Source organism: Sycon ciliatum, chromosome 12, assembly GCF_964019385.1.
Source record: "Sycon ciliatum chromosome 12, ocSycCili1.1, whole genome shotgun sequence".
NCBI lineage: Eukaryota > Metazoa > Porifera > Calcarea > Leucosolenida > Sycettidae > Sycon > Sycon ciliatum.
The window spans coordinates 8,202,886-8,229,432 of record NC_088654.1 but is presented as its reverse complement, the minus strand read 5'-3'; the positions used below and the strand labels follow the sequence as shown (position 1 = coordinate 8,229,432).

The 26,547-nt window shown below is 47.2% G+C and overlaps 1 protein-coding gene across 1 annotated transcript; it reads right to left on the bottom strand.

Moving 5' to 3' along the window:
- Positions 1 to 11,922: 11,922 nt before the first annotated feature.
- On the bottom strand, positions 11,923 to 24,174 carry LOC135827937 (uncharacterized). The gene is made up of 2 exons (XM_065340373.1): positions 22,344 to 24,174; positions 11,923 to 14,672 (listed from the first exon to the last, which is right to left on the bottom strand). The coding sequence occupies exons 1-2, from the start codon at positions 24,128 to 24,130 to the stop codon at positions 12,584 to 12,586; spliced, it is 3,876 nt and encodes a 1,291-aa protein (XP_065196445.1). The 5' UTR covers positions 24,131 to 24,174; the 3' UTR covers positions 11,923 to 12,583.
- Between the last annotated feature and the right edge of the window lie 2,373 nt (positions 24,175 to 26,547).

Genomic DNA, 26,547 nt, shown 5'->3' with positions numbered 1-26,547 from the left:
CTTCGAGAAAGAAAGAAAGAGGTCGAATTAAACTGGAAAAAAAAAGGTACATGTAGAATGAGACAAAATCAGAGTTCTTGTGTGGGTTAGCCGGTCAAATTTATTGACTCGCCTTTGCGAGAAGGGATGCTAAGAGTTTAGAGCTTCATTACTCATAATAACGTCTTTGCCGCCCGCCTCCACTCGCTAGTACTAGTACTAGTAGTAGAGGCTACTGGACCATACAGGTGAGATTACGTAATGTCGGTGTTCACAGCTTCATCCTGACATTTCGCGTTATCTCCTCTCACTATGTTTGCAATTCGCAGACACCAAACCCGAATCTGGACTGATTCCAGCCATGGGTGTCAGCTTTTATCAAGTGTGGCGAGCATGAATGTCATTGTGACAAGGTGCAAAATGCCTTTACACTGGAGGTGCTAGTCTTCTGTTGCCTGCTTGTCACTGTTGCCAGATGTAAAAACATCCTGAAATCTGGACGTGTTCTGGTTCTGCAGGAAGCGCAGGAAGCGCTGTTGTGACTCAGAGAGCCCTATTGACGATTCTGATTCTGTGCATGAGTTCTGATTCTAGCAGGTGATGAGTCCTTTAGACAATAGATCTACAGGTAAGCATGGGACGTAAAGTGCTGATGGGGCATGCATACAAACGGCGCTAAATCTTCATTTAAACACGCGCATTACGAAGACCAGAAGTCCAGTAGAAGTTCACACTACGGTTGCCACACATGCAAGCGTAATGATTACTAATGATATTTTGAAATTACCGGTCCCATAGTGACACGACGACGAGGTGAGACGAACGGAAACAAAAAATAAAATATCACCATCTGAAGCTCCAATTCAGCGCTGTGTAATTGTAAATGTATATGCACAGTGCATCTCGCAAAGGAAACAACGTACAATGGGAAAAACATGTGGGCACAAGTTATGCTGTCCACGCCACCAACTACAACAGATTTTGTACACTCAGACCTTCATGCGGGGGATAGTCCCAGAAATTCTTTTAAATTTTGTGTTAGATTGTGTAGGTAGTGGATTCGACCGCAAAACGTCTGCCCTGTTGTCAATGTTAATTTTTTTCTTTGGCTCACCATCTGAGTTGTAAAGATTACAAGCTAGGACCATGGCACACTGCACTGACTACTTGGTAGAATGCACCTGTCTTTAGTCTTGCGTAATGCGTGAGTTTTTCTCCTTTTTACTTCACAATAAGAACGAGAGAGCTGAAGGGCCAGGAGTAATCACTGTGACCTTTTTATATACTTAGGCCGCAATGAATGTGACTCGAACTGATAAAACATCTACACCATTATTAGATGGATGTGCTTCGTATTGGTAAGACGTGTTAAACAGATCGAACTACACGCAGTACGACCCAGCAACACTCGATCTGACAGTTCGGAACTCTTGTTTGCCACACGATCACAAACCCCAGACCTGAGTTTCTTCAAAAGATCCAATCAGGGCTTTTGGCCAAAGCGGCTCTTGATAGCATTATGCATGTTTTGCCAAGACTGCTGCACGAATGACAAAAATGCGTATAACTATTAAGATATAAAGGGATGGGAACACGCAATTGTATTTTCGCCGTGGTTGGCAATCACCCACTCTCTTTATATTGGCCGGTGTTTCCACCGAGTCTTGAGATGTTCTTATAAATATAATATAAATACCCCAAAAATGAACTAACAAAGTATTTGAGTTATATCAGAAACCTTAACCTCAGCAGCAGCAGAAACGATCGGCATCACTCCAAATAGAGACGTGCTTGACAGCAGAGTGACTTCGCAGCAAAAAAAAGAAAGAAATTAGAAACAGTAAAAGACACACATATGCTATGCACACGCATTGTTGATGACAAGTAGAAAAGTGTTTTGATATCTGTATCTTTTTGCATGCATGTCCACACAACTGCACAGACAACGATATAATCTTACTGCATTGTCCATCGGTATGCGGGCCAGGGCACCAACCAACATAATTGCCTTTGAAGAACTTGCAGATTTTTGGATACTGGGTCAAAGTCGACCCCAGTGAGATGTACCAATATACCACGATCACGGGGATAGCAATGATACTATGGTAGCAGGAGAGGTGCTTATTGGAAAGGCTTCCTGTCTGAAGCCTTTCCATACTGGTACTCGATGTTCCAGTTTTGTGACACGAGAATGGCACGAGAATTAGTGTACCGCTGAGTGTACCGCTATACACGTGGTCGACACGTCGTCGACACTTTGTTGATACTTTTTTGACACGTGACCCCGTCAACGGTCTGCTTTGTGCCAATGCCACTCGGTAAACGCCGATGTCGCGTACGACAAAGACGACTATCCCGTACGCGAAATAGTTGAGAATTGCATGACGTGGACCTGACGGCAAGGACAACTGCGAGGAGGCCCCTTTCGGTACCCCTGACGGGAAGGAGAGCTGCAGAAGTCGACGAAGTCGAACGAGGAGGCCCCTTTTCCGTACCCCATACTGCAAAGTGCCATTGATGGATACCTTTTGCACCTGGAACGACCCCTTAAACGCTGTCGCGGCGACTATCCCGTACGCGAAATAGTTGAGAACTGCTGACGTGGACCTTTTGCCCCTGGAACGGACCCGTGAACGCTGTCGTGTCGGCGGAGTGAATGTGCAGGGTACCAGGGTGAAAAGAATTGCTGCAAAGACGTCCCCTCTACTAGGCTCTAGGCCTTTGCCTTTGGAGACATGGCGAACTGAATGCGCAGGGCGAAAAGAATTGCTGCAAAGACGTCCGCTCTAGCTGATCTAGGCCTTTGGAGACATCGTGCAGTGGGAACTCCTTCCGGTACTATACAAACTGCTGACGTGGCCGTGGACATGTACATGGAGAGTGGGACTTCATGTACATGGATACATGGTGGGAATTCCTTCCGGCACCCCCGTACCGCAAAGCCAACGGTGGGGAAGGAGAAGTGCAGACGTGCAGGAAGACGAACGAGGAGGAACCAGGACGAGCGAGCAATGGCAGGACTAGCTGGACCGTAAGTAATAGCTGAATTGTGCATGACAACTTGACATCCATGCGGCACTCGCCACTTGCCACTGCATATTTCTTGTCCACTAACAATGTCTCTCCTCTGCCCCCTGTGTGTCCACGGCCCTGTTGCTGAATTGGCCTGATGAATCGAATGTCTTCCGCAACTGGAACGGCCCCGTGAACGCTGTCGCGTCGGCGACTGAATGCGCAGGAGGGAAAATATTGCTGCGAAGACGTCTCCTCTAGACGACGGTAAGGCACCCCATTGATATGTTGCCAGTGTGTGCCAGGGTATCGCGCGATGGTGAATGAGGAATGATGAAGGGTACGGTGGGACTGTAGACCTGTTACCTTCTCACGTTATCAGGTGGAGAGTGTCTTGTACTCACGTTATCAGGTCGAGAGCGTATTGTAGTCACTCTCTCTATTCCTGTACTTCATTACGTTTAAGGTGTACGTATAACTTCTCAAAAAAATTTAATGGTCTACAGTCGTGTCGGAAGGGTACGGTGGGACTGTAGACATGTTACCTTCTAACACGTTATCAGGTGGAGAGTGTCTTGTACTCACGTTATCACTATATCAGGTCGAGAGCGTATTGTAGTCACTCTCTCTATTCCTGTACTTCATTACGGTTCAGGTGTACGTATAACTTTTCCAAAAAAATTAATGGTTCACGTCTTCAGATAGAGAGCGTATTGCACCCACTGTCTAGTCTCTGTAGTGCATTGAGATTTTGTTGATCGAACATGAAATGGATGCACAGACAAAGCCAGGCCAAGTACATGGCGAGATGTCGCCAGAAGAACGTCTTCAGGTAGAGAGCGTATTGCACCCACTGTCTAGTCGATTTTGTGGATCGCACATGAAATGGATACACAGACAAAGCAGGCCAAGTACATGAGAGAGTGGACGATGTGCAGATCGACACGGCCTGCGGGTACTTCATTAAAGTTACCCGTGACATAACTAGGATAAAAGTTAATCACTGCAAAAACATTGCCAAGTATGTGAGCACTTTGGACTTGACAGAAGAGTGCATGGGCGACGTTGACAAATCATACTGCGGTGACTGTCACTATCATGACAGCAGGGCACATCGCACGCAGCATCGCAGATCGTGTCGAATTGCGCATCATAATATTGCAAAATTGCTCCTGTGCATGCAAGTGGATTTCATTGCACTTCTCAGTTTGGGAAATGCTCGATTATGACAATTCTCCATGTGAGTGCACTAGCCCTGAACAGACATGTAGGTGAACCGTTTGTGGTGTCTCATAGCCTACCTCACGACCTTCTGCTTTCTTTCTTCATCACTTGTATCTTGCAGGTATATCATCCCGTGACGACCACATTGAAGTCTGAATTTGAAGTGTGAAGATGCTTCAGCAACCACATCGTACTTTTCCATTGCTTTCATTGTGCTTCTACTGTGCATGTGTGTAACTTGTGGGGTAAACATGTGATGACATTGTATGCTGGCGACACGGTCAGATGTTCATGCGTCTGACGTACACCTGCATGTTATGCATTGAAAAGGGTTTGCCACTTGCGATCCTGGGACGAGTATCAGGTCCGCTTTGTCCTGTGTGGGCTGTATCAGATTGCTGTTCACTTCTCTATCTGTTGGATATGTGACTTTCTGCAAGTTTCTGGTGTATGATGGCCACGTCCTTGCTTGTCACTTTGTATGATATTACATTCTGTATTCGCTGCTTCCATGGCATGGTCTGCAAACTGCAATCCTTGGGCAAATGTCATGTTTGCTATGTTGTGCTTTGGCCGTCAGCTTGTCTACACGCTGTAGTTGAATTATTTTTGTTTCACAACTGACTTCCTCAAGTACGGTGGCCACTGCTTTGCATGGCATTATACATGAAAAATTTCCTGTTTGTGTCGTGTGCATGTGCGTATGTGTGCGTGGCCACGTGTGTGTGCCGTGTGCATACACATGTTTGTGTGTATCTGTGTGCGGGGTAGCGAGGCGGGGAGGGCTGGTATGTATCAGTGTGTTATTGCAGTCGCATGGCTACATACAGTACATCGCGCGCGTGGTCATCATGTTTACCTTCGGGGTTGGGGTGGGGAGGGAACGGAAAAAGAGCTGAAATTATCCATATAAAAATCGCTCTGTGAGCGGTTCTGAAAAACCTTTACTGGTACTGCCCCGTCGTAAAAGTAAGAAATTAGAACTGGCCCATTGTCCCCCCAAATGCGAACTGATCCACCTAAATCGCGAATGACGGGACCCGAACGCACCAGTAGCACGAGGTTCCTACCTGTGGATGCAGAAGGGGACGTTGGTCCGGACCATAGGCCATGTACTGTACTAGCGGTAGGCTTCCCTTTCAAAATTTTTTTCTACTGCTACTACTGGTGTTACCCTATGATAATTGCCGTGATCCTGTGCCCTCCCGACCTCGTGCTACTGGTGCGTTCGGGTCCCGTCATTCGCGATTTAGGTGGATCAGTTCGCATTTGGGGGGACAATGGGCCAGTTCTAATTTCTTACTTTTACGACGGGGCAGTACCAGTAAAGGTTTTTCAGAACCGCTCACAGAGCGATTTTTATATGGATAATACTCCATATAGAGAGTCTACGCCTTAAAAAGTACTAGTAGTGTACAAGCTGACTGCGTATGGCTGGCACAAGACATGAGACGAGTTTCGATTTCACCCGTGAACATGAAAGATAGTGATATCTTCTACAAAACCAAACGTTTATTTTGAGACAAATCATGTTTGCGGCATGTTCATTTCTTTCCCAAGCCAAACACATAGACTTGTATACACACACAACAGAGGCGAAAGGCTGTGTTAGCTGTAACTTAAAGTTTCACGCATCGGAGCGATCATCAGACAGCAGCATTCACTATCAAATTCTCTAGTACCGTCAACTAGGATGAACTCATCTGCTTCACTACCTCTCTCTCTCTCTCTCCCTCTCTCTCTCTCTCTCTCTCTCTCTCTCTCTCTCTCTCTCTCTCTCTCTCTCTCTCTCTCTCTCTCTCTCTCTCTCTCTCTCTCACTCACTCACTCCTTTCTTCCCGGTTGCCGTGCTTGTGACTTTTTTCCCCTGCTGCCGTGCTCATATTAGTTATCTAACTACAGCTGTATCTTCTTCTTGGTTCTGTTTGCCCGCTTATTATTATATATTTTTCTTTTCTCTTATTATCAGTGGGACCATTGTCATTAGGTTTAGGCCTGTTTTGGAACTCCACTTTAAATAAAGCCAAACAACAACAACAACAACAACTCTACGAGCAGGCCTAGATATTTGATTCTAGTGTGGAAGTTAGTGCATATGTGCGAAGTGAAGACGTGCCATTGGGACAATGGTATTGAGTTCTTTTGTGAGAGTTAACGGATATAGGTTTTTATTGCTATAATCTAGAGTGCGGATGCAAGTTTTTGCGCTCCGCGGTCGAGTTTGTTTCACCGGTGTAGCTGCCTTCGGCAGGACCGCACCTACACTGATTTGTTCTAGTGTTGATGTATGACTCAATAATATGGCGACTAACGAAGATATGGACTTAGCTCTGCTGACATACGAGGAGCTGCTCACAGTTGCCCGAGCTACAGGACTGACCAACCCGGAGACAATGGGCCGACAAGACTTGGTTGTTGCCCTTCGCAAGGAAGGACTAGGAATACGGAAGTCACCAGACCAAATGGTAAGCGACCTGCTCTCCACCTTTCAGCTCCTTAACGAGACTATAAAAGGTATGGCTTCAGAAATAGAATGTCTTCGAACGAGCAAGACAGACGCCATTGTCTCCTTGCAAGTAGAAGTTGCTCAACTGAAGGGAGTAGTAGAGAGAATGCAGTCCACAAATCCCGTACCCGTAGCGTCCCCAGCTTGCACTGACCAAGAGAAATTGTACAGTAGCACTGCAAGGAAAGCTGCCTCACCAACAGGCACACACACCAGCACGGACGGTAGTACACGTACTACTACAAGAAGTAGTACCCCAACGGCCAGACCTGACCTGCCCGCCAAACCTCAAACGCAAGATACAAGCACAAGCGACAATGGGTGGCAAAACCCACACCGCCGCCGCCCTGCACAAGCCGACACCAACACTACCGGTAGTCCACTGAAACGCACTATCACAAGCCAGTTCACAAAAGAGCCAGCCCGTACCAAACGCACTGACCTTCAGGGCGTGGAGCGGGTGAAGCGCACGGCTTTCTATCTTGGCAATGTAGACCTTGGATGCGATGCTGCCTCAATTGAACTGTGGTGTAAAAAGAAAGATGTCGAAGTTTTTCACTGCTCAATCTCAGAATCACGGTACTTTGGTACAGCTTATGCCCACCTGGTTGTGGGAGAGAACTGTGTAGACAAGATCCAAGGGCCTGGTTTCTGGCCTGACAAAATTAGTATCCGGAAATGGAGGTTCCACACTGACCAGGCTGAATCTGAACAATGAGTAAACCAACACCTCAACTTGACCCTAACGCAACACCCTTCTATCCTTCAACGCCCCTAGCCTCCTTTCCCGTAGCCTGTATCAATGCACGTTCCCTTAGAAACAAATCTGCTGAGCTATCCGACTTTCTCACGACCAGCTGTCCCCTTGTTGTTTGCATAACTGAAACCTGGTTGTGTCCACAAATTTCCCTCTCCTTCCCAGGCTATGAATGTTTTCGAGGGGATCGACCCACCTCCGAGAATAAAAATAACACCAACGACTTCCTGGCCTATGGCGGTGTTGCTATCTTAGTAAAATCAAGTGCATTTGGTCCTATTACCCACCGTACAGACCTACATCTTCCGCAATTCGAAGCTACCTGGGTAGAGATATCGCCATCCACTGGAACCTCTGCTTGCCCCACGCGCCAGCAGCCCATCCAAATTGCGGCTGTCTACCGCCCACCGTCCACCGACCCGTTGGTGATAGATAACTTTTACGCCTCGTTTCAAAGCTGCTTGACTAAAATACGGACCCCTGGCTCGCCAGTCCTCATCATGGGAGATTTCAATGCTAAATGTTCCACCTGGTATGGAACAACAACAGACACTGCAGGCCACCACCTTTCATGTCTTCTTGACATGTTTGCCTTGCAGCAACACGTCACATTCTCGACCCACCGCTCCCACAAAGGCAATGAGGCTGCTCTGGACCTGATGATCACTGACACTGCAGCCAGCATCTGCGATCCGCGCCCCTCAGCCCCTCTCGGTCAGTCGGACCACTCAATTGTTCTCGGCCGTTTGTGCATCCCGACATGTACCGCATCACCACCTGCACCCAACACTACACTGCCCTCCCATTCCTTCCAGATACCTGACTTCAGTCAGTTTGACATCTCCTCCATTCTTCCCACTCACCTAGTTGCTCTAAATGAATCCATTGCTAATTTGAACTGGCATGCTGCTCTCCAGTTGAAGCTTGGAGATCCAAACCGTACTGCTCCAGCATTTTATGACATCCTTCATGGTCTATGCTCCGCTTTCCTACCCACCCGGTCGCGCTCTTCAGCGCCTAGACGACGTACACCAAGTCCCCCGTGGCTGACACGTGCTGTTAAAGCTCAGCTGAAGAGGAAGCGAGACTCGTACAGCTTGTATCGCAAGTATCCTACCCCTAGCAATCACGAGCATTACAAGTGCGAACGTAACAGAGCACGAATCCTATCTAGAGAGGCTCACCGCCAGTATGTGTCCTCCATTAGCACTAACCCCTCATTCATTATTGCATCCACCCCTAGTTTGTTCAAGTTTGTTAAGCAGCTTCGTTCGCCGACCCCTGTTGGAAACCCTATCATCACTGAACTCCATGAAAATAACACAGTACACAACGACCCTACCCAGATTGCCAATGCTCTGAATCGCCAATTCATCAGCTTTGGAACACCGGATGATCCTGCATGGTCTCTCCCTGGTATTCCACACCACGGGCTCCCAGCACTACCCTCTTTTAGCACTACTCCCACCGCCATTGCCCAACACATCCGTCGCCTAAAGCCCAAGAAGGCGGCAGGTGCAGATGGCATATCCCATGAACTGCTAAAAGCCCTGTCTCCTAGTATAGCTATCCCTCTCAGCCTAGTTTTCAACCAGTCCTTCGCCACCGGAATCTTCCCTGATGTCTGGAAGGCAGCTGTGGTTGTGCCTATTTACAAGAATAAAGGCAGTAAACTGTCTGCATCCAATTACCGGCCGATTTCACTCCTTTACACCATTTCAAAGCTCTGTGAACGTGTGGCATTTGGCCACTTATACCAACATGTGAACCCGGTCCTTGACCCGTCACAGTCTGGATTTCGGCGAGGCGATTCGACCGCCTGGCAGTTGCTGAGGCTTGTGCAGAAGCTATATGAATGCAAGGATCAGAAGCAATTTAGCCTCCTATGTTTTTTCGACCTCAGCAAAGCATTTGACACTGTCTGGACAAGGGGTCTCCTCCATAAGTTAGCAGCGTTTGGCGTAGCCGGGACGTGTCTGCAGTGGCTCACCAGCTATCTCACTGAACGTCGACAGAGTGTCCGAATTGGACATGCCCTGTCCGCCCCTCTAACAGTCCACTCTGGAGTGCCCCAGGGCTCTATCTTGGGGCCTCTATTGTTCATCGTATACGTTAATGATTTGGCAGGTTTGGATCATACCTCACTCTACGCGGACGATACAGCGCTCCATATAACCGAGCCAGGCTTATTGCAAGCCTGCGACTCGCTACAGTATCACATCAATCAAGTTGTGCGCTGGATGTCGAAGTGGAAACTCCGCCCCAATGTGTCGAAAACGGCAATCCTTTGTATCCCCCCACGACCCTCCAGTGACCTCACCCTCCTTACGACTCGGCTTTTTACTTTCCCTGATGATCCCATTGCTATCAACATTGTTAAAAATCACAAACACCTTGGTATATTTCTTGATGAACACTTGTCCTGGGATTCGCACGTAACCTATATTGAAAAGCGAGTTTGCTCCGCGATAGGCTGCATTTCTCCTCACATCTCCCATCTACACCATGGTTGTCGAATACAAATTTATCACGCTTATGTTCTTCCTTTGTTTGATTACTGCTCTCTCGTTTGGTCCTCCGGTCTATCCTCCGCTCTTATGCATCGGTTAGAAGTCACCCACCGTAAATTACTTCGATTAATATTTCGCATGCCCCCTCTGACCTCCTCTCAGACGCTATACATTTTGGCTTCCTCTTCCCCTCTCTCAGAACGCTTTCCCCACTCGGCATGCAAATTCATTCACCGTATTAAGCTTCAACTTGCTCCTCCTCATGCACTTGCGCACTTAAGCTGGTTCAATAATAGCTCGCGTACTAGATGTTCTCTCCATTTCCCACTTGCCAGGTCATCGATCCTTTTAAAATCCCCTCTGTTCAAGTCATATTCTCATTGGTCTCGGCTTCCGCAGGAGGTAAAGTCTCGTGACACCTTCGCTGCATTTTGTTCCATTCTGCCCGCGCCTAAGTTGAATTGAATTGAATTCGTTGTTTTCCATTGCTAGCCTAATCTTCATACTGCTCTCTCCAGGTTCCTATAGTACTCCTTTTGTTTTCTTTTCTTTTCTCTTTTTCTTCTCCTTCTTTTTCTCAGTTGTCCCCACCATGGCTGGTTAAAATCGCCCGCATCACATGCTTATTGGCACTATGTCATCGTGATTGTGAAATAATAATAATAATAATAATAATAATAATAATAATAATAATAGGTGAGAATTGAGGCGATAACAGGGCAGTGTTACCGAGTCATCAAAGGCGATAGCGACAGTAGCGCAAGACCACAGCAGGAGTGAAGAGGAAGAGAGAAAGCACCATGGCGCCAAACCTGGTGCAGGTTGCGCCATGTTGAAAAACTCATGTAACTGATGGTGAACATCTGGACAGGTAATACTTGAGACTTGTATACATGTTCATGCAAACAATAAGTCATTAATTAATCACGTGAGAGACACATAATAGTTTGAATAGTTTGTGTATATGTCAGTTATAGTAGTCCGCAATGCTGCTTTTCTAATTCTCATTATAACTAGCATGCAATGTACTACTCGAAGTACTAAATTTACTTCTCTTTGTACTCTATATTCTAATGTGTCTTCTACCTCTTCTCCCCTACGAGCATACTTTATCATTTTCCATACTTACTTAGGAGATTCCCTTTGATAGGCATCCATTTGCCTCTGGAGGATCCGTGAAATCAATCAATATCACTCAGATATACTGTTTGGTTACAGACTCGATTCGCACTTGGGATATAACAAGGTGCTGGCATAGTAGTCAATGTTACGTAAAAGCGACGAGCAATACCACCACCATTCAGTGGTGGATAAGCCGGACTTAATGAACGCTGTAATAACATCGAAGAAGGGCCTGCCTATGCCTCTGGGGGTAGGCGCGTGCTAGGGGAAGCAGATGCTGTTTGGCCCTTTGTTTTTTTTTGTTGGCCCATTAGTGCCTGCTTATGAACCACGAGTCATTAATATTACGATTCACCATTCTCACCACTACTGGACTCTGGCTCTGAAACCAGATGCAGTTCACAACAGTGTTGGTGCTACTGCTTCTGGTGGTCGGGTTTCTGTTGCCAAGAGAATTGGTAGAGCTGGTCAAAGGGATGGACTCGAGATCCAAGGACCGTAAAAATTCGAAACCCCATATACATGCATATTGTCAGTGAAGATACGGAGCCAGCCCCCCGAGTCGCCGCCGCAACCAGGCGGCATATCGCAGAGTAGCATGTTGTTGCTTGACACTATAATTCGCACCACAGCACTTGACATGTTAGAGGAAGCAGATATCAACAAAACAAATAAGAAGTCTCTACTTTCCAACACGACAGCCAGGATCAAGCTGAGTGGCTCCCTGAGTCCACCATTCCCAACTAAAATCCAAGTGGTCCAGGGAGACCTGATGCCCCCTGCCCTGTATGCCTATCAGAGTAATAATACAAGCTGCTTGGTAAATGGTAAGGCGTGCACAAAATATGAGAAGGGTTTTCAATAGGCGAGTGTACTACGACCGCTGGAGTACATCTCGGATTCTGTAATTTTTACGAGGCAAGTGTCCCGTGTTCCTGGAACAACACATGTTTTTCATCTAGTACGATGCACGGGTGACTGCAGACATACATATGCGGATGTATGTTCATGATATTGGCAAACCAACGACAAATAAATGTAGACATACATCAGACCATAATACAGTAGACACGTATTCATGAAACCATGCACATGTAGGTGGAGTGAGCGGTAGAACGTTATCAGCAGGTACGAGACAAAGTCTGATTGGTCACAAAAACTCGATAACTAAAGGGGAAAGTGCACGGTTCTGGCATGCAGTCAGTGCTACGCCGAACCCTAGAACTGGACCAGCACAATGCAGTACCAGCTCAGGCATACTTACTCTATACTAAGACCGACATCGACACATAGAACGTACAGCACCTATACCGATGGAGATAGGGGCATTCCAAGGATAGCATAATCATTTGATGGTGTTGAACCCGTTGTGCCTTTTTCCGTTTCACCAGTTATGCCACTACTCTGCGCTGGAACTAGTTGCTGCTGCCTGTGGTGTTGGTGGTGCTGCTGCTGATGTTCGGGCTGCTGTTGCTAAAGATAGTGTTGCCACTGCTGCTGCAGTACGCTTCCCATGAATGAGCCCCTCATGGTTGCTTCTTGCTGCATGGCGGCGGGGCCGGCGGGTGTTGTTGATGCAGCAGGGCTAGAAGATCCAGCAGCATCTGCACTAAAAGTCGGGACATTGGCTGTGGCAGAGAACTGTCCAGCCGCACTCAGCACCGGAAGTGATGGTCTGTTAGCCATGTTTGGAAACGAAGGCATACCAGCACGACCTCGATAGTGCTCGTCCTGCACGCCTTCATGGCCACATATAAATTCCTGGTGGTGCTGCTGCTGGTGTTCTGGTTGCTGGTGCTGCAGATAATGTATCTGCTGCTGTTGCTGTATATTTACCGTGGATGAGCCTGCCATGGTTACTGGTTGCTGTGCGACGACGGAGGTGGTGGTACCCGTCGATGCAGCAGTGCTATTCGAAGATGTAACAGAGGCTGCACTAAGTGGCGACGCAGTGACTGTTTCAGATGACTGTCCATCTGCACTCACTACTGAAAGTAATGCCGAGCTCAACATGCTTGTAACGGAAGGTGCGCCACCAACATGTCCAGGAGAGTTTCTGTGATGCACGCCTGGTGTTGGTCTTGATTCTCGCCGTTGGTGAACCTTCATGTGTCGACGCCTGTCCCTCGCCCGAGTAAACCTTGTAGGGCACAACACACACTGGTATGGTTTCTCACCGGTATGTGTAAGCTTGTGCTCTTCCAGGTTTGACAGCACTGAAAAATTGCGCTTACAGATTCCACATTCAAAGGGCTTCTCGCCTGTATGTGTACGCATGTGCCGGGTCAGGTTGCAACTGTATTGGAAACGGCGAGTGCAGCCCTCATAACCACATACATGTGTCCATGGCCGGTGCTTCGATGGTCGCGATCCACCTTTCGGTGACAGTTTCACGCGGCAAATCTGTTCTTCGTGATTGTAGGTAGCTGGCACCGTATTACGTGGCGGTGACGTCATCCCCGAGGAACTCAAACCATGTGCATCCTCAATTTCGCGAGTCGAGGGAAACGTATCAGTGCTGGCACCCTGAACAATGGAAATGTTTGCAAGGGAAGCTGTGGTATCTTGGTGTCCCATTACACCAGCGGTCATAGTGTACTGTCGCTGCTGCCGCTGCTGCTGGTGCCTCTGGTTAGGGCTAATGGTGGCATCAGTACCAACACTCCCGGCAGCCGGGATGTTGGTAGCTAATGGGCCCATTGCTAGCTGATCACCCGGCAGAAAATTTTTTAACGGTGACAATAATGGAACGTATGGGAACCTTGGGAAGGTATCTGCATTCCCACCAACAACGGGTTTACCAGCCATGTCACTTTCCAGTTTCTGGCATTGAGGTGAAGCCTGAGTTTGGTGCCCGCTACTTGTGACTAAAGAGCTCGGCTTATCTTGCAACAATGCTGATCGAGCAAGTTGCGTGTGTAGATGAGAATATGGTTGTGACTCGGACTGTGGCCCTGAAGGCGCAAGATGTTGGAGGATGGTGTCCACACTTGCGCCATCAGTGTGGGTGAAATCAGTGAAATTGAAAGGCGCCGCATCCATGGTCGCCGATGCTTCTAGCAAGTCAGGTTCTGATGCCGCAGTGCCCATACCGCCTGCCACTGGTGGTGTGACGAAGACGTCGGTCGTGTAGAGCTGTATTTCCTCCATCCCAAAAGCATTGCTAGGGGGAGTCAAAGGGATAGATTCGAGAGCCAAACGCTGTAAAACTTCCATGTCCTGATATATATTCCCAGATATGATACGGAGCAATCCCGCATCGTCGCCACCGCAACCCTTCGGCATATCATAGAGTTGCATGTTGTTGCTTGTTGCGTTCATCGGCAGCCCAGCTCCATGGCCTTGCACGGCCGGGTTCGACAAAAACATCTCTTGTTGAACAACATTATTGGCCGGTTGACCAGGCTCACTACCTGTCTTAGCACTATTCGCCGAATCGGGATGGGGTGTGCCAAGCAACGCGCGTGTATGCCTACGCCTGTGCCTTGCCACCTCGTGAGCGCGACAGAAGCTGAGTGTGCAGCCTTCACGACCATATTTCTTCGATGGTACAAATGCCATACTACAAACAACCAGAGCCAGCAAGGCTCCTTCATCGGTACTAGTAGTTTCAGGCTTATCAGACCACATTAGAGTGGTAATGGACAAACCTGTATTTATGCCACGAGAGGTACTGGTATTTTTGCTGGCCCTTTGCGCCGGGTGTTGATTTAGGTAGTGCTAATTGTGATGTGGGGGCTGTGCGTGAATGTGGAGGCTGTATAAGTTTCAGTCTCACAATAATGGGTACGGGTGTGTTCAGTTAGGTGATAGCACCTTGAAAAAGAACGCCTACGAATCTGACATTGAGGAGGCTTCGCGCTTGCATTCGCACGCCTGCGGCGTGTCAGCTCGTCACTTTGCGATCAGTGGTAAGTGCAGCCTTCATAACCACATATGAATTTCTTCGATGATACAAATGATATACAACACAGAACCCCAAGAATAAACAAAGCCCTTTTGTCGCTACTCTGAATTCCATTCCTATCAGGCAACATGAGGATCGTATTGGTCATACAGGAATTTATGCCAGGTGAAGTTATTATCACTATGCAGTGGGTGTTGACGTGGTAGTGTCAAGCGCTTTGTGGGAGGCCGTGTGTAAATTTGAAGGCTGTACAGGTTTCAGGTCTGGCACTCTTATTTTGGGTGTGGTTGGTGTGGACAGGAAGCTGTATACAGAGCTCGTGGTGGTTGTAGACAGGGTGCTATGGAGTACGTGACAGGGCTATTAGTGTACTGGTAGCGAGGAGAATGCGCCTGATGTTGTAGGAAAGGTGCGTGTTTGGTGTAGGTAAGGAGATGTAGAGGCAGGAACACCGTGGTACTTGAGGAGCTATCTGCACTAGTCATACTATAGGAGCACTCTCAGTAGGCTGCTCTAGTGCTGCTGCATCCCGCAATGCCCGCTACTTTTGTAGTTTGAGCACTCTGGCGCTAGAGCGACGAGCTTCCTTAAGGTCTGTGGTGCCTCCTTTGCACCATGGCCGGTAGCTCGGCCTATTTAGCTCGTAGCTGTACTGATGAGGCCTTTATGGCTGAAACAGCTTTCTGTCTACAGCATTGGGCAAAGGACCATCCAGTAATCACTGGTCGATGAAATAGAACAGTCTATTTCTTCAGTACTGGCGTGATTAGTGCTAGGTTTAGTTTGAAAATGAAAATTTGCAGCTTTTTCATTTTGCTGATTTTTTACGAGTCGCAAGATATGGAAAATCAACGACATACAACGTAGACATACATCGGACCGTGTACAATAGACAGTATACACATATACATCAAACTAGGGCTGAAACGATCGTTCACTCTTAACGATTAACCATTAACGCTTTCGATCGATGTATTGGTTTTATCGATACTTTTTCGTTTCTCAAGCACATTATAGCAAATTTCGTTCTCGATAGACAAAACTTCAAAAAAATCAACTCGGGTATACTAAGCACCAACAAATAGCATACACCAATATTGAAAAATGTGCATTGTACTTCAAGTGATAACTCAAAACAACCCAAACAAATAAAAGATGAAAAGAGCATTATTGTCAATTTTCAAAAATTTGCTCTACAAGTGTTACGTACGACCACTGTTAGAATACTCAGTCCCTGTCTGGCCATTCGCCGTATCCCATTCAGATTCGCTTACGTTAGACCCACTGCAAGCCGTTGCTGCTCGTTCATATCTGCTTTGTAAGACCCGGCACCCTCCTGAGTGGGAAACCCCGAAGCAGTTTCTTAATCGTACTTGTGACTGGTCATCCCTGAAGTGGCGTCGTCAGATTCTGTCCTTGCTGTATTTTCACAATGTCTTTTACCAGTTTCCGTCTTTGCTAATTCGTTTCAAATTCAATGTATCCCTTAGTTGTCGTCACCCGTCCTCTATAGTTTTACCTCGTTCTGGCGCCCATTTCCTTAAATCCCCTCTCTTCAGTTTATCTGTGGAATGGAACAAACTTCCAGAACACATCCGCTGCGTTCAGTCCTCTGTCAATTTTCGCATTGCTCTAAAGGCTCATTACTCTCAGCATAGATATTCTCTGACTGGAATTCCGAACTTTTCCGTTTGAGAATTTTTTTTCCTTGAAATTAATCCTTGCTGGGGTTTTTTCATCTAAATGTCCCGGTATTATCTGCAGAGGTGATTTCTTCCCTCGTCGATTTCTTTCCTGCTTTTATACCTCGATATTTAGGTACTTGTTTCCCTTCTTCCCATGCTTCATCTTCCACTCTCCTCTCCCCCATTTCCCCATTTTTCTTGCGATATTTATGTGGGAGACTTCCGTGATAAGCATCCATTTGCTTTTGGAGAATCCTTTTAAATAAATACAATACAATACAATACAATACAAAAAAACCCCATACACATGTAGGTGACGTCATCATTTATGCAACGAAATTGACAGATATATATATATAATATATACACTCAGACACAAAGGATCTCCAAGGATCTCCAAGTTTCTCAGTGTTGCTACTCTGAGTTTCGTGCAAAAGCACTCTTCAGGCAACTTACTCTTCTCTCACATCAGTATCCCTTTACATACCAGAAAAGACGAAAAGAAGCACCCTAGGTGGGAATCACAGGTGGAGAAAAGAAGCACGCTAGCCAGTCTAGGTGGGAATCACAGGTGAAGATAAATGTGGCAAGTGTGGTAGTGTGAGCAATCGCGCAGGCCGGGTGGTGTGCATAAAGTGAAGTGTGGCAGTAGGATGCATGCACATTAGATAGCAGGAGTTCTGTATATGTGTAACAGATAGCAAGCGCAGTCTACAGTTCAGGTCACCTCCGATAGGAGGTACTTGGTGCTGTGGCGACATTTTGTGACCAGGCTGCATCTAATGTGCATGCATCCTACTGCCACACTTCACTTTATGCACACCACCCGGCCTGCGCGATTGCTCACACTACCACACTTGCCACATTTATCTTCACCTGTGATTCCCACCTAGACTGGCTAGCGTGCTTCTTTTCTCCACCTGTGAATCCCACCTAGGGTGCTTCTTTTCGTCTTTTCTGGTATGTAAAGGGATACTGATGTGAGAGAAGAGTAAGTTGCCTGAAGAGTGCTTTTTCACGAAACTCAGAGTAGCAACACTGAGAAACTTGGAGATCCTTTGTGTCTGAGTGTATAACCCCGCTCTGTCTTAGGACATTGAGCACTTTTTGCCGACGCAAGAAATACTTCTATTGTTCTATAATATATATATATATATACTCAATCTGCGGTATATATATGCATGTGTATTTTAATGATAGTGGCAAGCCAACGACAAACAATGTAGACATGCATCAGACCGTGTACAATAGACAGTCTATTCATATACCTCAAACCATGCACATGTAGGTGACGTCAGCGTTAGAAAGTTATCAGCACGTAAGAGACAAAGTGTGATTGGTCACAGACTCCATTGATACAAGGAATATGCAAGGTGTTGGCATAGTAGTCCATGCGACGCAAAGCCCTGGAGCTGCACCAGCACAAAACAGCACCTACACCGGGGGAGGTAGGGGCATTCCAAGGATAGTAGAATACCTTAATGGTGTTGGACCCTTTGTGCCTCCTTGTGAACCAGGAGGATGTTCCATTTCATCAGTCATGCCACTACTCTGGTCTGGAATTGGAACCAGATGCTCCTGGTGGTGGGTTTGTTGGTTGTGTTCTGCCTGCTGGTGTTCTGGCTCCTGTTACTGGTGTTCTGGCTCCTGTTGCTGGTGTTCTGGCTCCTGTTACTGGTGTTCTGGCTCCTGTTGCTGGTGTTCTGGCTCCTGTTGCTGGTGTTCTGGCTCCTGTTACTGGTGTTATGGCTCCTGTTGCTGGTGCTCTGGCTCCTGTTGCTGGTGTTCTGGCTCCTGTTGCTGGTGTTCTGGCACCTGTTGCTGGTGTTCTGGCTCCTGCGGTACGTTTACCGTGGATGAGCCTGCCATGGTTACGTGTTGTTGCGGGACGGCGGAGGCGGTGGCACCCGTCAATGAGGCGGGTATTGTTGTTGATGCAGCAGTGCTATTAATAGACTGAAGACACCCTTCACGGGGATGGCTACTGAGGTGCTTATCAAAGTGATCCGCCCTTGTAAACCGATCATTACACATTGGGCATTGAAAAGGCTCCTCGCCTGTATGCTTACGTCTGTGCCGGGAGGCGGTGGTACCCGTCGATGAGGCGGGTGTTGTTGATGCAGCAGTGCTATTTGAAGGCTGAAAACCCCTCTCACGGGGATGGTCACGGAGGTGCGTATCTAAGTTATCCGAACTTGTAAACCGATTATTACAGATCGGGCATTGAAATGGCTCCTCGCCGTAGGCGTAAACCTGTGCCGGTCTACGCTTCTAAGGCAAGTGAAGCTGAGGGTACAGCCGTCATGACCACATTTAAATCTATTCGATGATTCAAGTGCCATACTACAAAGAATGACAAGGGCAAGCAACCGCAAGGAAGGCTAGTTCGTCGCTCCTCTTAGGTCAATGCAACATGGGGATGGTACTGGCCAAACTGGTACTCATGCCAGGCAAGGTATTGGTGAATTGTTATGGTACTAGGATTTGGTGTTTATCTAGTAGTTTTAAGCAAGCGCTGTCTGTAAAGCTGTGCGTGAATGTTCGAGGCTGGATACGTTTCACGGCTAGCAGTGGCATTGTAGTTTTGAATATTGTTATCAGGAGGCTGCGTGCAGAGTGTGAGGCTGTTGTAGCCAGAGATCTGTTGGGGCATTGACAGGGCTAGCAATGTGATGTTAGCGCAGAGTATGTGCCTGGTGTTGTCAGAAAGGTGTGTTGATGGTGTAGGTCAGGGATGTAGATGCAGGCACACCATGGTGCTTGAGGAGATATTGGCACATGTCATACTATAGAATAACTGAGTAATTACTCGTCAATGAAATGAACAATCTTTTTCCTTAGCGCGGGCGTACTTATTCCAAGCTTAAGGTGGCAGACTAACCAAAATTAGCTGAAAAATCGAATTTGTAAATTTATATTGAGTGCTATGTCAGTTGAAAGAGCTTGAATAGCTGCAAATTCTCGTGAAAATTGTGTCCCGATCTGACCAGCCGTTCAAGAGACACATGTATGGCCTAAAATGTGCCCTTGCAAGGAAAGATTTTTTGGTTGCACGCTGTCATTTGTTGGCAGCACTGTATTTGAATGTGAGCAGTACGTGCGCAACTTGTCGTAACATGGCAACACGCGAAAGTGTGCAGAATTTTGCTCCAAGTCCAAAAAAGTCCAAAAAATCACGTTAAAAACACGTATTGGGCTGCATGGCGGCGGGCTTTGCCCGCCGCCGTGCAGCAGGACTTTTGCGTGCACCCTCATGACGTTACAGATATGTGGCTTGATTATTGTAGTTGACGTTGATTTAGTGACTTTGGCAAGTTTGAGTCGTGTCAAGAAGTCAGGTAGGATTCAGTACTAGGCACTAGTGGAACGTGAGTGGTAGTCTTTGCCGGTTTCTGAAGGCACCCTGGATTTGGTGTGCAGCGCAGTGGAAATGGCTTGCGGTGGAGCTCCCAGCACTGGATGTTTTATCAAAGGTATGACCTCGTAGCACGTGCTAAACCTAAAAAAATTCAAAAATTGACTTGGGTCTGTGGGAGTCTGTGAGAGAAACGCCCACTCGTTCCGTTGTGACAGATTGCAGGGCCACGTTGAGGGGCCCTACCCCACCACCCATGGCTGCTTCTGGATTTGGTTTAGGTTTGGATCCCGAGCACTGACAGAATGGGCACGAAAATGTGAAAATTTTGTAAATGCATTTGTTTTGCTCCTGGGTGGCTCGCACACAGTGGCACTATGCCGGAAATTTGAGTTTTCCGGCCTGGAAAGCCTGTCAGTGAGGCGCAAGAACTTGTAAATCAAATCCTGAAGGCCAGCATATTGGCAGGAGTGTGTGCTCAATATGCCATTCAAATCCATTGAGAAACACCAAAGTTACGGTCAATTGAATGCCATATGAAATGTATGGGTAGGTTGCCCCTTCGCTGAAAAATCGAATTTGTAAATTCATATTGAGTGCTACGTCAGGTGCCAGGCAATGAACGAAGCTGTGTATGGACCTGTTCGGCGCTCACCAGCTGCTCAGTTTGATCTGGGTTAGCCATCTCACCCAGCCTGTCGGGGCTAGTCCCCAAAAGCTACATAAAAACTACGAAAAAACGGGAGCCTCAAAACACGCAACCTACTACTACGACGGGCGTACATAGGCTTGACTAGCTGGACCGCAATATAGAGAGCATCAGTTGTCCTTCTAACCTTCCACTCTTCAGAGGTGCACTTACTATCGATTCACTTGAATTTTGCATTTTGAGAGAAAAATGTCACGTGATGTAGACCGGTATACTTACTGCCTGCAGATGACATGGGAGAGTCCTTTTGCTGTATTTAAAGAGCTAACAGGATCACTTGGTCGGGAGAGATGAAACGGATGCAGGAGAAATGCTGAAACTAGATCTGCCTGCGAGTGTGAGAAGATTGCCCAATGTGAACCTGATAATTGGTAAGGCTTTCACAAGATAATAATTATTATTATGAGAGTGTTTTCAATAGATCGGTGGACTACAGCCATTAGAGTTCAGCTAAGATTCTGGCATTTTTTACGAGGCACATGTCCCATATTCCTTTCAAGCTATTACCATGTTAACATGGCCGGGAGCGAACATATAGACGCAATATACGTGATTATACTCTTGTCAAAATGCTATGCAAGTACATGTAACGTCAGCCTCTTACTAGGTATGGCTTGCACAAGACATGAGAAGAATTGCTTATAAGAATTGCTTATAATTGCTTATAAGAATATGCTTCTGGACTAGACCGTAACAGATTGAGGCATCTTGTATGATGCACGAGTGAATGCAGACAGAGATATGCTGGTGCAGTTTCTTTAGCCAAGCCAACGACATACAATGTAGACATACAGCAGACCACAATACAGTAGACAGTAGACAGTGAACACCTATACATCAAACCATATACATGTAGGTGACGTCAGCGTTATGAATTTATCCGCATGTAGGAGACAAAGTGTGATTGGACACAGACTTGATTGATACAAAGGATATGGCCGGGTTTCGGCATAGTAGTCTATGCTACGCAAAACCCTGGAGCTGCACCAGCACACTGCAGTAGCATATCAGGCAAACTTAACTCTACAGTTTACAGAAACACATGCGTTTGCCACTTAAGACGTCCAGCACCTTTACCTGTGGAGGTAGGGCCATTCTAAATGTAAGAATAGAAGAATACTTTGATGGTGTTGAACCATTGGTGCCTGCTGATGAACCAGGAAGTTTTTCTCCATTTCACCAGTCATCCACTCCTCTCTTCTAGATTTGTAACCAAGTGCCGTTGGCGGTGGTGTTGGCGGTTCTGCTGCTGATGTTCGGACTCCATTTTCTGGAGATGATGTTGCCGCTGCTGATGCAGCCGTACGTTTTGCAGGGATGGGCCTGCCATGGTTCCTTGTTGTTGCATGGAGGCGGGTCTGGCGAGTGTCGTCGGAGTAGAAGCTCTGTGAGACTACATGGCTGAAGCTGCACTAACCGCTGGGGCATTGGATGTGACAGAGAACTGTTCAGCCGCGTTCCGCATCGAAAGTGATGGTCTGTTAGCCATGTTTGAAAGCGAAGTCATACCAGCACGACCTCGATATTGTCCGTCCTTCACGCGTTCATGACCACATATAAATACCTGGGGTTGCTACTGCTGGTGTTCTGGTTGCTGTTGCTGCAGATAATGTATCTGTTGCTGTTGCTGTACCGTGGATGGGCCTGCCATGGTTAACTGTTGCTGTGCGTCGACGGAGGTGGTGGTGCCCGTCGATGCAGCAGTGCTATTCGAAGACGCAACGGAGGCTGCACTAATAGGCGACGCAGTGACTGCTTCAGATGACTGTCCAGTTGCATTTATTACTGAAAGTGATGCCAAGCTCACCATGTTTGAAACGGAAGGTGCACCGACACGTCCCGGAGAGTCTCCGTGATGCACGCCTGGGGTTGGTCTTGATTCTCGCTGTTGGTGAACCTTCATGTGTCGACGCATACTCCGCTCCCAACCAAATCTTTTGGGGCACAACACACACTGGTATGGTTTCTCACGAGTATGTGTGACCTTGTGCTCGTTCAGGTTGTCCAGCCTTGTAAAATCGCGCTGACAGATTCCACATTGAAAAGGCTTTTCACCTGTATGTGTACGCATGTGCCGGGTCAGTTTGAAACTGCTTCGGAAGCGGCGAGTGCAGTCCCCATAATCACATACATGGTTCAATGGCCGGTGCTTCCATGGTATAGATCCACCACTCGATGACAGTCTCACGCTGCAAATCTCTTCTTCGTGATTGTCAGTAGCTGGCACCGTATTGACTGGTGGCGTCGTCATCCACGAGGAACCATGTGAATACCCAATCCCGTGAGTCGAAGGAAACTCATGCCAGCCGGCCCCATGCACCATGGAAATATTTGCAATTGAAGCTGTGGCATCTTCTTGTCCCACTACACCAGCGGTCATAGTGTACTGTTGCTGCTGCCGCTGCTGCTGGTGCTGCTGGTGCTTCTGGTTAGGGCTTATGGTGGCATCAGCACCAGCAGACCCGGAAGGCGGGTTGGTGGTAGCTAATGAGCCCATTGCTACCTGATCATCCGGCAGAGAAACTTTTGACCCTGACAATAATGGAACGGATGGGAATCTTGGGAACGTATCGTCATTCCCACCATCAACTGGTGCACCAGCCATGTCACTTCCCAGATTCCGGCATTGAGGTGATGTCTGCGTTATTTGCCCGCTACTTCTGACTAAAGAGCTTGTTTGGTCTTGCAAGAATGATGATTGAGCACGTTGTATGTGTCGATAAGAATATGATTGTGACTCGGACAATTGTGACTCGGACTGTGGCCCTGAAGGGGTCAGATGCTGGAGGATGGCGTCCTGACCTGCGCCATCAGTGAGATTGAAAGGTGCGACATCCATGGTCGCTGATGCTTCTAGCAAGTCAAGTTCTGCTGCTGCCGTGCCCATACCGCCTGGCACCGGTGGTGTGACGAAGACGTCGGTCGTGTAAGGATGCATCTCCTCCATCCCAAGAGCATTGCTAGGCGGAGTCAAAGGAATGGATTTGAGATCTAAACGTTGTAAAAATTCTAAGTCCTGATATAAATTGCCAGTTATAATACGAAGCGAACCCGCATCGTTGCCACCGAAAGGTTTCGGCATATCATAGAGTTGCATGTTGTTGCTTGTTGTGTTCATCGGCAGCCCAGCTCCATGGATTTGCACGGCCGGGTTGGGCAAAAACATCTCCTGTTGAACAACATTATTGGCCGGTTGACCCGTCTCACCACCTGTCTTAGCACTGTCCGCCGAATCTGGAGGGGGTACGACAATCGACGCGCGTGTATGCGTCCGCCTGTGCCTTGCCACTTCGTGAGCGCGAGAGAAGCTGAGTGTGCAGCCTTCACGACCACATTTGAATTTCTTCGATGGTGCACATGCCATACTACAAATAACCACAACGGCCAGCAAGTCTAGTTCACTCTTAGTTTCAGGCTTATCAGACAACATAAGTTTGGTATTGGTCAAGCATGTATTTATGCCACGAGAGGTATTGGTGTTTTTGCTGGCCCTAAACACCGGGTGTTGATTTTGGTAGTGCTAATCGCTATGTGGGGGCTGTGCGTGAATGTGGAGGCTGTATAAGTTTCAGTCTCACAAGAATGGGTACGGATGTGTTCAGTTAGGTGATAGCACCTTGAAAAAGAACGCCTACGAATCTGACATTGGGGAGGTTTCGCGCTTGCATTCGCACGCCTGCGGCGTGTCAGCTCGTCACTTTGCGATCAGTGGTAAGTGCAGCCTTCATAACCACATATGAATTTCTTCCATGATACAAATGCCATACAACACAGACCCCAAGAATAAACAAAGCCCTTTCGTCGCTACTCTGAATTCCATCCCTATCAGGCAATAATTATGAGGATCGTATTGGTCATACAGGAATTTATGCCAGGTGAGGTTATTATCAATATGCAGTGGGTGTTGACGTGGTAGTGTCAATCGCTTTGTGGGAGGCCGTGTGTAAATTTGAAGGCTGTACGGGTTTCAGGTCTGGCACTCTTATTTTGGGTGTGTTTGGTGTGGACAGGAAGCTGTATACAGAGCTCGTGGTGGTTGTAGACAGGGCACTGTGGAGTAGGTGACAGGGCTAGCAGTGCACTGTTAGCGCAGAGAATACGCCTGGTGTTGCAGGAAAGGTGTGTGTTTGGTGTAGGTAAGGGGATGTAGAGGCAGGAACACTGTGGTAATTGAGGAGATATCTGCACTAGGTCGTACTATAGGACCATCCAGTAATCACTGGTCGATGAAAAGAAACAGGCGATTCCCTCAGTACTGGCGTAATTAGTGCTAGGTTTAGTTTTGAAATGAAAATTTGGTGCTTTTTCATTTTGCTGATCTTCTTTTACGAGTCGCAAGATATGGGAGAAGTTTAAATAGACCGGTGAGCTACAATCATTGGATTACATCAAATATACTGTCATCGCCTGCGAGGCACAACTGATTTTGTAATCTTGTATGATCCACGAGCGAATGCAGACATACATATGCTGGTGTAGTTTTATGATCTTAGTGGAAAACCAACAACATACAATGTAGACCTACATTGGACCGTGTAAAATAGACAGTATACACATATACATCAAACTAGGGCTGAAACGCTCATTCACTCTTAACGATTAACCATTAGCGCTTTCGATCGATTTATTGGTTTTATCGATACTTTCTCGTTTCTCAAGCACATTATAGCAAATTTCGTTCTCGATAGACAAAACTTCTATAAAATCAACTCGGGTATACTAAGCACCAGCGAATGGCATACAGCAATATTGCAAAATGTGCATTGAACTTCAAGTGATAACTCAAAAACAACCCAAACAACTGAAAGATAAAACTAGCAGTATTGTCAATTAAAAAAAAAACCATACACATGTAGGTGACGCCATCATTTATGCAACGAAGTTGACAGATAAATGCTGTTTGCGTTATTCAGAGCTCACTGACTTGTCAGTTTGAGCACTCTGGCAAGGTACGCTCGGGCCTGATTGGAAATTTTTATTTCCATTGCTATCAGGTTCGGCCTCATTTCCTTTGTGCTGCGCTGATGAGTTCAAAAAGAACGAAACAGCATGCTGTCCGCAGATTGAGTATTTCGCTCCTGCTCTTGTAGCAGTTGAGCACTCTTGCGTGGGGTAGTGCCTTTGCTGTTTGCGTAATGCAGAGCTCACTGACTTGTCAGTTTGAGCACTCTGGCAAGGTACGTTCGGGCCTGATTGGAAATTTGTATTTCCATTGCTATCAGGTTCGGCCTCATTTCCTCTGTGCTGCGCTGATGAGTACAAAAAGAACGAAACAGCATGCTGTCCGCAGATTGAGTATTTCGCTCCTGCTCTTGTAGCAGTTGAGCACTCTTGCGTGGGGTAGTGCCTTTGCTGTTTGCGTTATGCAGAGCTCACTGACTTGTCAGTTTGAGCACTCTGGCAAGGTACGCTCGGGCCTGATTGGAAATTTTTATTTCCATTGCTATCAGGTTCGGCCTCATTTCCTCTGTGCTGCGCTGATGACTTCAAAAAGAACGAAACAGCATGCTGTCCGCAGATTGAGTATATATATATATGTTAGGTACCTCCTCCCGTACCTTTTCTAGCTGGCCTGCATGCACTTGCGTACGCACCTTTTGTCTCCTTTTGCTCCGTTGGCCTGGGTAGCTACTTGCGCACCCATATTTGCCATAGCTACCCAGGCCCTTTATCTTGCCGTTTAGACTTGATCTCTCTCTCTCTTTTCTCACTCGTCAATAATCACCATGTAGTCGTTTCGTTCGTCTTGGTCTCTTGTCTCGTCGTCTGTAATGAATGTCG

What these genes read in the sequence shown, in the direction of transcription:
- LOC135827937 (XM_065340373.1), bottom strand. Translation starts at nt 24,130, where the DNA reads ATGGCATGTGCACCATCGAAGAAATTCAAATGTGGTCGTGAAGGCTGC. An exon ending in CAGCAACCAGAACACCAGCA is followed by an intron (nt 14,673 to 22,343) that starts GTAGCAACCCCA and finishes GGTTGTTTGTAG; the next exon opens with TATGGCATTTGTACCATCGA.